At 37.1% G+C, this 15,436-nt stretch overlaps 1 protein-coding gene across 12 annotated transcripts in view; it reads left to right on the forward strand.

The window, feature by feature from the left end:
- Nucleotides 1-15,436, forward strand: part of ICA1 (islet cell autoantigen 1) — a 141,481-nt gene that overhangs the window by 6,585 nt on the left and 119,460 nt on the right. For 5 of the 12 annotated variants that reach the window (XM_068550595.1, XM_068550592.1, XM_068550601.1 and 2 more), the window contains 2 exons: nt 9,463-9,502; nt 13,170-13,335. In XM_068550595.1, the coding sequence (XP_068406696.1) occupies nt 9,486-9,502; nt 13,170-13,335 (183 nt within the window). In that variant the 5' untranslated portion in view covers nt 9,463-9,485. Of the gene's footprint in view, nt 1-9,400; nt 9,503-13,169; nt 13,336-15,436 lie in introns of all 12 variants that reach the window. The other 7 variants (XM_068550598.1, XM_068550597.1, XM_068550603.1 and 4 more) reach the window with 4 other exon arrangements.

Here is a 15,436-nt window from a genome sequence, read left to right on the forward strand (position 1 = left end):
GCTTAGTCAAAGGTCAAGTGAGAGGAGGACTTGAGTTGGGTTCCTGGTGAAAACCTTTCTCTGGTGTGGTGGAGAAAGGAACCAGACTGTGTGGGCTTAGAGTGAAGAGAAGGAAGAGGATGGTCACTGGAGGAAGAAACAGGTTGGAGAATATGGGTTGACGGCAGAAAGGGAGGTTGATTAACTTGAAAGAGAAGGGATAATAGATGGACCAAGGTGGGAAGGGGCAAAAGGGTAAGACCTGTCCCTTCTGAAGAGAAAGGAACAGCAGTGATTATAGTCATGGTGCTGGATGGTTCCAAAGAAGTGAGTAGTGGTGATGAGGAGTGGAAGCCGTGAGAGAAGGGGCCCAGCACTCTCTCTTCTTTGCACTCCTGACCTGAAGCTCTGTGCCTTTGAGCTACTTCCTGGTGGTTCTACCTGGTATTCTACGTGTCTTACCAGGTATATGTCCAACGGACCTGCCTTTCCTGATTCCCACCAAAATAACTGGTCTTGTGCCTTATTTGCTATTAATAATGGCTAATAATTTATTCACCATTAATAATAACAGCACTATTGCTGCCGTTTATTCCAGTAAACGTCTTCCCTAAGAAAGTAGCAAGGACCTGGAAAAAGGATCTTTTATTAGTTCTCAAATAACACCAAGTAGATGACCCAAGGGTGGCTCTGTTAATTGGGGTACGTGAAAATACAAAGCTCTCTCTTTCTGCCTGCTTCCCTTTGCTGCTGACTTTTATTTAAAGGTCCTCCTCTTGCATCTCCCTCCCCTGCCTGGGCTGCCTTCATCCCTTGCTCTTAAACTAGCCCAAACTCCAACATGATTTAGGGGCCACTACTTTACCAAGGGAAGGCCTTGAATCCATGCCGTTTCCAGAGAAAGGAGCTGTGTTGGTTTGTTTACAGGACCTGTGCACAGCATAGATATTTTATAAACCACGTACTGGTGTATGTGTTTCAGTAATTTAAAACTAATGAAAAAAGCTTACTCTGTGCCTTGGGAGATTTCCTTCAGTCCTGGGCATCAGTTGGCTCATCTATGAAAGGAGAAGATTGGACTGAATGATCTGTAAGTTCTCTCCTATCTCTGAGTGATCCTGTGGAGGCCTAAGAAATTACTTAATCATCTCTTTAAGAGGCTTTAAATTATGAATTTAACCTTAAAGAAACAGAACTTTATAAACAGTAGTATCTCCCAAATTGTTCTGATTGTTGACATTATGCTTATGTGTAATTTCATATAGGTGTCATCACTACATTCACATTCTTTTTCTTCACACTTGTAATATTATTAACCATTCATATTTATATATGAATTATATATATTTCATTTATAAATATATGTATGCATTTTATATTTGTAGGTATTTATATATGTGCATATGTGTGTGTGTGTGTATATAGAGAGAGAGAGAGAGAGAGAGAGAGTGATTGTCCTTATATTCTCACTTTTGATGGTCTAAAGGTAGTTCATCCACTTCACATAATCATTCCTGTGAATCTGATTTAAAGCAGTATATTTTGCATATAGAGTTGGACCTTTTTAAGGCAACTTATTATGAAAATGTGGATTATAGCCATTTTGTAGTTCATTTAAAAAGATTATATATACACATATATATACACATATATGGTCTTTTATATATACATATACATGTATATAAATAAGATTTTATTTTTGTAATGACATCTCTGACAGGATAATTGTCAGAAATTCTGGGGAGAAAACTGTTTAAAGGTATTTATATTTGTACAGAATATTGATGACCTGAGTTACGGAATTAATTTTTAGCTGTTTGCTGCTTTGCTTAATGCCTTAGACCAAGGCTGTCCAATAAAAATATAAGGGCAGCCACATGTATAATTTAAAACATTCTAGGAGGCATATTGAAACAACTGAAAAGAAGCAGGGGGAATTAGATGATATACTTATGTAACCCAATATATCCAAAATATTATTCAACATAAAATATAAAAATACATATATAAAATATAAATAAGTATGAACATAATTAAATATAACATATAATATGTAAATATATATTTATATATAATATAGCAATATAGTTATATAAAATTTAAATATACATATATATCAATATAAAATACATATAATTTTATCAACATAAAATATAAATGAGTATAAAATATAAATTTCTTAATAGACATTTTACTTTTGGTGGGTTACTAAGTCTGCAGATTATAGTGTGTGTTTTACTTGAAAGCATATCTGATTTCAAACTAGCCATATTTCAAGTGGCTGATGTATTGGACACCACAGTCTCGGATGAGAAAGTTAGTTTATCTCAAATTAATCTTTCATAAAAAAACTTTATCCCAATTATAAAATGCAGTTTTAAAATTTAATTTAAGGAAAACATGTATTCCCATCATTTAATAATGTTCTGTGCTAGCAGTTGAAGGCTCTAGTATTTGACAGAAGTTGATTGAGACCTCTGTCTGACTAGGGTGTTCCTTCACTCTTCACCTTGTGAGATTAAACTTTTAGAGAAAAAGCCACTGTAAGTACCAGAGATTAAAATCCATATGTATGCTAAATTTGAATTGACATTTGAAAGTTACATAAACGAACCTAAATAAAATCAAAGGTGAATATAATTTATACAGCAAGGGTTTTTAAAAATCCTTTCTTTAGCAAAGATACCCTATTTGTTCTTTTTCTGTTTCCAGTCTTCTAATCCACTTCGTATTATTTGCTCTTTTAGATTTCCTTGAGGTTTGTTGTGTTCAGTGCCAGCCTCTTCATTACTACCATCATGATTTTTGTTGTAGCGCAAAATTCACCCTCACTCCTCCTTTGCAAGCAGGGCTGTAAGCAAGAGAAAAAAGAGCAAGACCTAGATTGTGCCCCTTGTGAGCAATTTGAGTTTGCGGTTTATTTTGATTTTATTTTGTTTCGTGGGGACATAATATTTTTAACTAATATTAATGTTAAGGAGGAAGGCCTTTTAGAGAATACATTGGCTTTTTTTTAAAGTTTCTTCAAATATGGGATGCTATATTTGATATTTTCCTTTGAGAGACATCTCTTGGAAGAGAGGAAGAGACTCAGGAAAGCACCAGGTTGCTAATCGGCTGATGAGTGTTTCAGTCCCAGAATTCCTCCTCGTAAACTTGATCTTTAACCTGATACCCTCCCCACATATCCACACACACTCCTACCCTTCCCCTGACCAGCAACTACTGATTCTTAGAATCCCAGCCCAGAGGCTATGTAGGAAGCCAGCTCAGTGCCCTAACTTCTTTGTTTGTCTAACCCTGGGCACCTTCCTCATCCATGGCACTTCTTCCCCATCACAGGCAGCACTTGGCATCCCCTGACTTCAGATTCTCCTGTTCACTTATATACAGATAGCCCCAAAAGTCTATGGCAAATAGTGATGTGTAATTTTATAGAGGTTTAGTTTTAAAGAATTATTCTGTATTTCATCAAATATAAGAAACCATTGCTTATAAGCTCTTTTACCATTTTATGTTCCATGAAGAAAGAAAAATGACTGCCAAACAGTTGGCAAGGTATCGATTATACGACACATCCTGGTTTCAGGAAGGTTGGAATGTGAACAGATTTGCACCTTAGATTCAATGACATGTGGTGCCATGAAGGTGGTGTTTGGGAATGAGTGATTTTACTATGGGATGATTCAAACATACCCCCATGCACCCACATCACTGTAAGACTCTGTGCTGTCCTCTTGAAAAGTGTGTTTCTTTTGGGGGGAAAAATGGCCCACTTCCCAAAGAAAGCTAAATGCTGGTGTGCACAACAGAACTGAAGTGCTCTAAGACGGTGACAATTTTTAGTTAGAAAATAGAGATTTTGAATAAATTAGACAAATGACAAATTTGGCTGTGGCTCCTATCTGCAATTCAAGAGAATCCACCATATGCTCAGTACAGATATAGGAAAAAGGGATTCTGGACTCAGTTTCAGCTAGTACTCCAACTAATAGAAAACCTGCTCACTGAGGGAAGAGAAAAACCTACTGCTAAAGTTGGAAAGGTAATTAATTTGAGGCATGAAACTGCATAAGAAACAGGACACACTTAGGAAATGTGAGTGAAGAGGAAGCTTATTGGAAGTATTTTTGTGGGTTGAGAATATTGATATGGTGAAATATAACTACTCATCTTACCTTTACCCTGAGTAAGCGTTGGCTCAAGAATTTTAGACTCTTTGCATAATTCAAATGTAATCAGAGGTGCCATCAGCTAACTCCATAAACTCATAGAGAAGTGTTCTGGGCCAGAACAAATGTTCAGTGCAGCTGAAGGCAGCCTGTATGGAATGAAAATACTTTGCCATGTTACATTTCCAAGGAGGAAAATCCAGTATCAGGGTAGGAGGCAGCCATGGACAGACCGACTCCTCTTTGTAGCAATGCATCAAACTTTGTTTGAACCAGGCTTGCTTTAGTGTTCCATGAACCTTGGGGTATTTGGAAAAAACTTTTGCTTATGTATTGGACAACCAGTGTGTTCAAAATGGCTTTTCAATGGCTATTGGAAATAAAAACAAGTGGGACAGTTGTGGTCTGTCCACATGGGTGGATAAAATTGAAGACTCAACATACCAAGCATGAAGAAAAGCATAGAGGAGAATGAGAAGAAAAGCACAGAGGAATCCTCCCACCCTCAGGGTTGCTACATCAAAATTAGGAACTAACTTTTCATTGATCTATTAACTCTTGGGCCCGTACTTCTTTGAGTAGGTCTTAAATATTATTGGCTCATCTGCTTTTTCCCCGCGGAGACAGAATTTAGTGAAACACAAACATTCATGTGGTCAAGTCATGCTGAATTTAACAATATTGGTGCTTTTCTTTTTCTTATCATGAGACTCACGGTCCGTGAGCAACTTGATACTTGCTCTTCCTTGCCTGTCTCCTAAGGTAAGGTGACCACAAGTAGAACTTTAGGAAGTCTTCTCTGTGCTGTTAACAACCTTGAGGGCTGATACCATTCATTTTGGGCTTCTTTCATAAGTGCTTTGTGGCAGAAGTGGAGAAATAGCTTCCTCTGCAGAATCGTGAATTGGAGTATTAGCTAATCATAGACTTTATTGTATTTTAAAGGGAAAATGATATTTTTACAGCAGAATTTACAAATTTGGGGATACATGAAGATCTTTTTATATGTCTCTTGCAAATGTCAAGAGTCTCTTGGATCTAGAAATTATGTTTATATACGTCTGTCTTTGCTGCTCAGCCTGCACTGTCCGATATTATAGCCAATAACCACATGTAGCCTTTGAGCATTTAATGTGGCTGGTCTCAATTGAGATGTACTATAAGTGTAAAATACATACCAGATTTCAGACTTGATACAAAATCATGAATGCAAAATATAGTTCGTAATTTTTAATTGATTGCCTGTTGAAATAATATTTTAGATATATTGGGTTAAATAAAATATATTATTTAAATTTTTTTACTTTTTCTTTTTACTTTTCTTTTTTAAATGAATGCGTTTTCCTGTTATTCTGCATTCCTGCTAGGACTGGTATTTTCAGCTTTGTTTGTTTGGAATGTAACCATTCTAATCAGTGTGTAGGATATCTCATATCTGTTATTTTCTTATAATCCCTGTATTATCAGGGTCTTTGTATATGATTTTTTTCCCATTTGTATATCTTGTAAGGTGTCTATTTGTATACTTGCCCCTTTTTTTTAACCTTTTGACTCCTTTCACCCATTTCTCCAGCCACTCACCACCCACCTCTGGTAACCACCAATATGTTCTCTGTATCTATGAGCTTGTTTTTTTGTTTTGTTTCTTTGTTTTTGATTCCACATATAAGAGAGATCAGAAGATATTTGTCTTTCTCTACCTGACTTATTTCACTTAGCATAATGCCCTCAAAGTACATTTATGTTGTTGCGAATGGCAAGGTTTCCTTCCTTTTTATGGCTGAATAATATTCCATTATAAGTATGTGTGTATGTGTGTGTGTATACACACACACACACACACACACATACACACAGAGGCAACAATTTCTGTATCCATTCATCCATCAGTGGACACTTAAGTTGTTTCCATGTGTTAGCTATTGTAAATAAGATTTCAGTGAACATGGGGGTGTGAATATCTTTTTGAGTTAGCATTTTCATTTTCTTTAGATAAATAACCAGAAGTAGAACTGCTAGATCACATGGTAGTTCTATTTTTAATTTTTTGAGGAACCTCCATACTGTTTTCCATGGTTGCTATGCCAATTTACATTCCCACCAACAGTGCACAAGGGTTCTCTTTTCTCCACATCCTCGCCAATACTTGTTATTTCTTGTCTTTTTGATAATAGCCATCTAACAGGTTTGAGGTGATATCTCATTGTGGTTTTGATTTGCATTTCCCTGATGATTAGCGATGTTAAGCATATTTTAATGTACCTGTTGTCCATCTGTATGTCTTCTTGGGAAGAATGTCTATTCAGATCTTCTGCCCATCTTTTAATCAGATTGCTTTTGCTAATTGAGTTGTATGAGTTCTTTATATATTTTGGATATTAACCCTATATCAGATATATGACTTGCAAATATTTTCTCCCATTCAGTAGGTTGCCCTACATTTTGTTGATGGTTTCCTTTGCTAGGCAGAAAGTAGAAGCCTTTTAGTATGATGTTCCACTTACTTATTTTTGCTTTTGTTGCTTTTGCTTTTGTTGTCAGATTCAAAAAGTTATTGCCAAGACCTATGTCAAGGAGATTACTGGCTATGTTTTCTTCTAGGAGTTTTATTGTTTCAGGTCTTACATTTAATTCTTTAATCCATTTTGAATTTATTTTTGTGCATGGTGTGAGGCACTAGTCTAGTTTTGTTCTTTTACATGTAGCTGTCCAGTTTTTCGAACACTATTTATTGAAGAGACTGTCCTTTCCCCATTGTATATTCTTGGCTCCTTTGTCGTGAATTAATTGACCATATATGTGTGGGTTTATTCTTTTTTACTTTTTTAATATGGTTATTAGATCACTTAAAATTACTTATGTAGCTCATAGTATATTTCTATTGGACAGAGCTGATCTAGACTATAGGTTCCTTGAGGCCAGGGACAGTGCCTGCCACATGTTAATTAAATGCTCGATGCGTGTTTGATAAATCAAACTGTTGAAATGAAATGAATGAACAGATGAGAATTATAACAATTTTTTTAAGTAGTGATTTTGACACTGTGGATTTAGAAGGTGATAGGCCAGATGAGATGGATTTTGTCAGTAAATCTTAAAATGTTTATTAATTGTCCCTGGTGTATGGGACTGAAACATACATTAAAAGAGATGCAAGTGCTGGCTGCAACTGCCATCTCATGAGACATTCAGATATCCCCTGTAGGCTGACCTGATTTTGCCACCCATGATTCCTTTGTTCAAGTGCCATATATAATCCAGAAGTTTGTTCAAGAATGATCTGTTTCTAGAGAGGATTTTTCCTTTGTGCCATTTAGCTGTGGTTCTCAGACTTTAATGTGCTTAAGAATCACTTGCAAAACCTGTTACAAATGCAGATTCCCAAACCCATTTCCAGAAATTCTAGTTCAGTAGGTAAGGGATGGGGCCCAGGAATCTGCATGTTAACACCCCAGAAGATTCCTGCATAATTGACCTGTAAGCAATACCGTGAGGAACACTGCTGTATGGCATCATAATCTGGGAATAGCCTGAAACTTAGGAAAAGGGCAGTTGGTTTAGTGATTTTTATTATCTATTATACTATAAAGAACTCATTGTTAAATATATTAATTAATAATCATAAATTAATATAAATTAATAATCATAAATTAATATAATTTATATAATTAATAATCAAAAATGAATCAAAAATTGCAGCAAACAGAACAATCAACAGTGAAAAGGCAACCTACCAAATGGGAGAAAATATTTGCAAACCATATATCAGAGAAGGGGTTAATATCCAGAATATATAAAGAACTCCTATAATGCAATAACAAAAAAATTACCCAATTAAAAAAATAGGCAAAGGACTTGAATAGACATTTCTCCAAAGAAGATATGCAAATGGCCAAAAAGCACATGGATGCTCTCCAGGAAGAAGAGAGATGCTGGTTACGGGATGCTGTCATTTCAGAGGCATCCGGACACTCTAAGAAAATGTCCTTCCTCTTTCCTGTCCCCATACCTGAAGCCTGGAATATCAACACCTCAATTGAGTTCCCTCAAAACATTTTTTAAAAGCCTTGAAGAGACTTCCCTGGTGGTCCATTGGCTAAGACTGTGCGCTCCCAATGCAGGGAGCCCGGGTTCAATCCCTGGTCAGGGAACTAGATCCCACATGCTGCAACTAAAGATCCTGCATGACGCGAATGAAGATCCTGCACGCGGCAGCGAAGATCCCATGTGCTGCAACTAAGACCCAGTGCACCCAAATAAATAAATTAAAAAAAAAAAAAGCCTTGGAAACCCTGCTCATTTTAGGGGTCCTGGTTGTTAGGACCATTTCTGAGGCAGAGGGAGAATGATTGGGTACATGTTGTTGAAGTAGCCAGAGCATGCACACGCTGAGCATTCACTCCAGCGGCCAGCAGTCTGTGTCTGGTCAGAGGCCATTCCTTTAGGTAGCGAGCTCTCCATTCTTTCCAGTAACTGGTAGGCAAGTGTGGCTGGGCTGGCTGGCTCTACCCCTCCCTGGGGTTGGCTAGCTCCCACGAGTGGGGCAAATGGAGTGAGGGGCAAAGGCATCAAGTGACTCCCATATTTACTAATGAGATGAAAATACAGTACTTTGTTGGTCAAAACTGAAATAATCTCATTTTCCTCCTTTGTACCCTTCTTGGTATCTTGTTCTGGGTTATCAATTCTTTTTGTCTGTTTTTATTTTTGCAATGTGTTGGTTTACCTTCTAGAAATACTGATTATGAAAGATTTAAAATCTGTAAAGAGACATACAGATGCAGTATACTTACCACCTAGCTTATCAAAGAAAATATTATGGGTACAAAGTCCCTTTATACTCCTCTCAAATAATATTCCCCATCCCCACTGCAGTGGTAACTGCTGTTTGGAATTTAGTGTTCGTCATTCATATGCAATTCTTTATACCTTCACTATATAATGTTTGTATATTTCAACAATATAGAGTATTGTTTGGAATGTTGCGGTCTCAAATTTTATGTAGTCTTTTGCAACCTGCTTTTTTCATTCAACTTGCCTGTTCACTTCTTAAACTTCATTGAGGATGTTTCTTCCAGTGTTACTTAACTAGACTACTCTAGACATTGGGGTACAGTGATACTGTGTAATAATGTTTGGCCCCCAAGATACAACTAGAAATGGCTTAGACTGAAAAACTTTATATGTGTCAAATGAATGTATAATTGTAATATAGTGTGTAACTGTTAAACGTATTTGTTTTATTTCAGGTTATAATATAACTTATCCTCTCATGCTTTTTCCCTGTCCCTTCTCCCCAAATCATCAACAGTAGAAAAAGAAGAAGAAGGAAACATGTCAGGACACAAATGGTAAGTAATTTGTTGTCTCTTCTGAATTGGGAGAGGCTAATGAAAGAGGATAGCACGTAGTATATGCTCAATAAATGTCTACTGAATGGAAAAATCAAGAGTCACAATAGCAGTAAATAACCTGTTAGCCTACACCCAATGTTGAATATAGTCAAGTTTTCAGTATCCCTACTAAATGTAATATGAAAACCAATAACCAAAAATATTCTCTAAGAAATTCATTTATGTGTAACTTTCTGCTGGGCATCTAACAATGGCTTTTCTCACCACCATTTTTTCAGTGTAATGAGTTGATACATTTTTTAATCTGTCTTATTTACAACTTCTAATATTAGGGTTATAAGGGAATTTTATATAGGGCAGCTATAAAATAACAATATAACTAATAACAATAAAAATAACTCAGACTCATTAATATATAGTCATGACTTCAACCTTCATGAACATTCAGGAGCCAGTCATGGTTGGAAGTAGATGATGCTGAATAAAATAGGTGTGGTAATTACATGACAGTGTTATCACTGCCTTTTACATGCCTATAAAGCATCTAACAGCATGTTAAACCACTTATAAATTCCAGTTCTGTTACAAGCAGTGTTTCTGAACCCTTCTGAAACCTTGATCCACTGGGCAAGCAGATCTTTGTTGTTTTCTACCTCCTTTAATTTGTATCATGAAACAGTGCCGTGCATATTTTCATTTTTCAAAGGTACAATTGATTATAATAAGGAATATACTTTTTTTTAATAAATTTATTTATTTACTTATTTATTTTTGGCTGAGTTGGGTCTTTGTTGCTGCGCGCAGGCTTTGTCTAGTTGCAGCGAGTGGGGGCTTCTCTTTGCGGTGCGTGGGCTTCTCATTACGGTGGCTTCTCTTGTTGCGGAGCACAGGCTCTAGGCGCGCGGGCTTCAGTAGTTGCGGCTCACGGGCTGTAGAGCACAGGCTCAGTAGTTGTGGTGCACGGGCTTAGTTGCTCCGCAACATGTGGGGTCTTCCTGGACCAGGGCTCGAACCCGTGCCCCCTGCATTGGCAGGCGGATTCTTAACCGCCGCGCTACCAGGGAAGCCCCAAGGAATATACTTTTTAATCCCTCCTCTCTCAGTAGAGAAGCAATCAGGTCCAAGTCCTCTGTAATATCAAATGTCAAACTTTAAAAGTATTTTGCGTGTCTTAAAATGTAATGAGCTTTAAAAGGTAATTAATAAATAGCTAAGGGATTTAGTTTCCCTGAGTATCCCCATTTGACAGCTCTGTAAGAGTTGTCAGACTATTTTTTTAATTGTTCCATCTTGCCACATTAAGACAAAAGGATGGCTTAATCCTGTGACCCTTGTAATGGCTGTCATATCCTGGCAGCAGGCTCAGGGAAGTAGGTAGTTGTCACCCACCTAGGAGAGATTGGAGAGTCCCAGGAGATGAGCCCTTCCCCATAGTCCTTCTCCCATTACTGTGCCACTTCATTGCTTGCTGCTGAAATACAAGGGCTGCAGAGAACATTGAAATGCGCACTACGCTGGGATCTAGAGCCTTGGATTTTAATCCTGTGATTTTGGGCAAGATTCTTAACGTTTTGAAACCTAAGATTCCTCATTTGTTAAATAACGGGTGAGGCATGTTCACTAAATGACCTCTAAAGTCCTTTTTTTTCCCCTCGAAATAGAATTTTTTTTTTGTTAATCCATGACCTTTGACCAAAAAAACAAAAAAACCACAATAGAAAGAAGTCCATCCTAGTCCCCACTCTTAAAAATTCCTTTCCCCTGAAATAGCCACAGTTTGGGGGAGTATATTCTTACCATCTTTTAATGCACATACTATGTAGAGGGATTATCTTTTACATAAAAGTTATACATATTTTCATCTTATTTTCTGTGATTTAAGCTCATAATAAAATGTTTTTTATTTATGTTTTAAATAAAAATTATATATATTTAAGGTGTGCAATATAATTTGATATGCATAGTGAAATGATTACTACAGTCAAGCTAGTTAACATACCATCTTTTTAAATTTATTTGATTGATTGATTGATTGATTGATTGATTGATTTGGTTGCTTTGGGTCTTTAGTTGCAGCAGGTGGGTAGCACACGGGCTCCTTAGTTGTGGCATGCGAACTCTTAGTTGTGGCATGCATGTAGGATCTAGTTCCCTGACCAGGGATCGAACCCGGGCCCCCTGCATTGGGAGCACGGAGTCTTAACCACTGGACCACCAGGGAAGTCCCAACATATCATCTCCTTTTATAGTTACCACTTTTTGTGTGTGATGAGTGCACATGAAGAGTAACGCTCCTCTCCTAGCCTATTTCCAGTGTTGAATACAATATTATTAAGTACAGTCATCATGCCTATACATGACATATCTGGACTTATTCCAAACTTTGAAATGATGCAGAAAGATAACAAAGTAAACCGTAATCCTCCGCCTCTTTCCAAAGATAACCATTGCTAAGGACGTCATCTGAAACTCTGATTTTTTAAGAACAAATGTGTGAATTGAAACTTGTAAATGTTATCTGGCAGGAGAATGTAAATCATCGAGTTTTGAGATACATATTTTGGTATAGTAGTATAAAGCAATTTCTGTTTTAGGACACAAGTCTGGCACATTTTGAGTGCTAATGGGATGGGGTGGAAGAAGTTACATGTCTGCAGAGGGAGATGCCTGGGGGTCCTGTGTGAGCTTTTGGACCGGAACCCTAGACAGGAGGGAGGTGTAGACAAAGCAAGGAGGGATGGAACACCAGTGGCAAACTTTCTGTCAATATTTGGGTACCCTGGTCACTTTTACAGAATTCCATTTCATTCTCAATTGAATTTTTTTCCAATTTCTTCTTTACATACTTTTTGATATGATCTTCACTGTGCTTTTCCTGAAGAATGGCTTCCTATCGGCATTTTAAGCATTTATGTTTAAGAATTTAAAGTTTTAGTATGAGAAACCCATAATCAATTTTTTAATACTTTTTTATTTTTCAAAATTTTATTTGACTGTAGTAAGAATACTAAACATGAGATCTACCCTTTTAACAAACTTTTAAGTGTAGAATACAGTGCTGTGAACTCTAGGCACAGTGTTGTACAGCAGATCTCTAGAACTTATTCACCTTACACCGTTGAAACTGTATGCCCATAGATTAGTAATTTCCCATTTCCTCCTCAGCCTCTGGAAACCACCATTCTATTCTCTGATTCTATGAGTTTGACTGTGTTAGGTACCTCTGCGACAGATTTGTAGTATGCTGTTTTTCAGCCCCTTATCTCTACTTTTCTGCCATCACTTCAGTGTTGGCCGTAATGCTGGGCTGGAGAGAACATGGGTGTTAGGCTTTATCTCTGACTCACTGGGGTGCTTGAGGCAGTCACCTTGCCTGGCTTGGCCTCACTTTGTCTGCTTCTGAAAGGAGTGTGTCCAGTCTTTTGATATCTAAACTCCTCAAGGTTTAGTTTCTCAATTTCCTGCAAAAGTTTCTTAATTTCCTCACTAACTTTTAAGGTTTTGGTATAAGTTAGACTTGATTAACCTTTTGCTGTAATAACCGTGTAAGAAAGTACTTGTATGTTTATTAATGTTGTAAATGTTTGGATACATTTGTTCACACTATAATATCTTAACCTTTTTTGAAAGTCATGAGTAAAATGGCTCTTCGAATGCCTTTTAGCAGTTATCCCTGGGACTTACACGATCGATATGCTCAAGATAAATCAGTTGTAAATAAGATGCAGCAGAAGTATTGGGAAACGAAGCAGGCCTTTATTAAAGCCACAGGGAAGAAGGAAGACGAACACGTCGTTGCCTCTGACGCAGACCTGGATGCCAAGCTGGAGGTGAGCGCTTCATTGCCCTCAGCCCCAGCACAACCACCTTGCTAGGCTCAGGGTCGGAGAATGTGTTCACGGGGGCAGGCATAGGTGTGCTTTGTATTTGAAAACATACTGCAAACAGCTAGTTCATAAGGAAAATCTAGGATCAGCTTAACTCAATCCCAGCATATTTTTAAAAAACCCACAAATTCTCCTGTAACCCCCAGTATGCCTCAGTTAATTTGTTTTTCAAGCGCTTCGTTGGAATGCATGGAATGTGGTAAATTCTCAATAAATGTTTGTTGAAAAACATTAATGCACTCAAAGAGCCACTGCCAGTGATAGCAACACTACGGTCAGGCGTATGTTTACATTTAGAAAAAAAAAGAAAAAAGGATGATGGCAAAAGATCCTGGAAAGTGAGTCTAATAAGCTTGTATTGAATCCTGGAAAATTCTAGAATTGAATTAACCAATATTTAGTTAGACTAGTTAATAATACAGTAAGCTGAATTCATATCTGAATGATCCTTGAATACTAGTACAACTGGTAAAAGGCCCACTAATTCCCTGATTGCTGGACATTCTGCCAGTACTTTAGATCAGAATTTAAAAAGCATTTGCTGTACAGCAGAAACTAATACAACATTGTAAATCAACTATACTCCAAGAAAAATTAATTTTAAAAAAACCAAAATTTAAAAAGCATACTTAACACTTCCGTGAATGACAGGGCACAGAGAGAAATAATATGTCACGTGGTCTGATAAGAATTCAGAATGATGTCTAAATTTAATACATAAGCTAAAGTTAATGAGCTGAACACTTAATGAGACAAAAATCAAAAGCTCAAGATTTCATAAAGCATTCTGAGAAGGGTGGCCAGGGTGGTGCAAGCCATGGTTATTCTGGAACAGAGAGGCTGAGGGGAAATATGTTAGTTGTCAGTTCTCTGGGAAGGCCTATCACGTGGAAGAGGGATAAGATTCATTCTGTGCATCTGACAGTAGAACCAGACCCAGGGCCACTATTCATAGTACTCATCTCTCATGGAATTATCTCAAGTGTCTGTTTGCCTGCCTTCCCTCCACCAGGGGGTCAGATTCCATGACACACAGTACACATTCAGTAAGTATTAACCGAATAAGTGTACGTGTTAATGCAGTTAAGATGAGTTCCCAACCCTTCCTCCTGTCAGTGGAATTGTTCTAACAGAAGCTGGGTTTGACAGAGATGTTCCAGCGGAGATGGCTTCAGCGGAGAAAAGTAGAGCCAGGAAGCCTCTATTCTGATTTTAGTATTCTGAATAGAATTGGAATGATTGTAAGTTGCATATGCTTTTCACACCTTATAGATTTATTTTTTTTCCTCTTAACAACCTAGTAAATACAAACATTATTCAAAAAGTAATTTAATATGTTATTTTCTAGTACACGAAACACAATACAGTAATTTTATATTTATATTTAGGTTCTTGCAGCAGCATTTTCACTGAACCAACTGTACTTTAATCAAAATACCTGCTGTCCTAGGCACATAGCATCCAAAGTACTTAACTGTGACTAATAATTTTACACATGATAAAGACTTCTGTTGCAGGAATGTTTTAATACTGATGTTGATGTTTATAGAGAAAGAGAATGGATTCCACCAATAAAGCATATGAAAACGATGTGCAGACCATTTAGATGTGCTTTTCAACTAAGTTATCCATAGAAGACTAGCTTATGAAACAAGAACTTGTATTCTGCTGGCAAAGAAAGCTTGTATGCCAAGCTGTAATGATGGTCAGATTCTATTACAATCTGTTGGGAAGTTCATGTAGAAATGTTCACTAAGTTTAAATATTTGTCAGAATTGCTTGTTAATGAAATCATTTTCTGAAAAACAGCTCTTAAGTACAAGAACCGACAAAACTAACCTGTGGTGACAGAAGTCTTTTAGTGGATGCCACAGCAGAGTAGACTGACTAGAGGGTGGAAATGTTTCTTATCTTACTTTGGGTATGATTACAAGAGTGTATACAATGGTCAAAGTCACAGAACTGAACTCTCCAGAGGTGTGCATTTTATTGCATTTAATTTATACTTCAGTTTTAAAAAAGTGAACAGTAACAGCAGAATAGC

Source organism: Eschrichtius robustus, chromosome 8 (genome assembly GCF_028021215.1).
Source record: "Eschrichtius robustus isolate mEscRob2 chromosome 8, mEscRob2.pri, whole genome shotgun sequence".
NCBI classification, from domain to species: Eukaryota; Metazoa; Chordata; class Mammalia; order Artiodactyla; family Eschrichtiidae; genus Eschrichtius; species Eschrichtius robustus.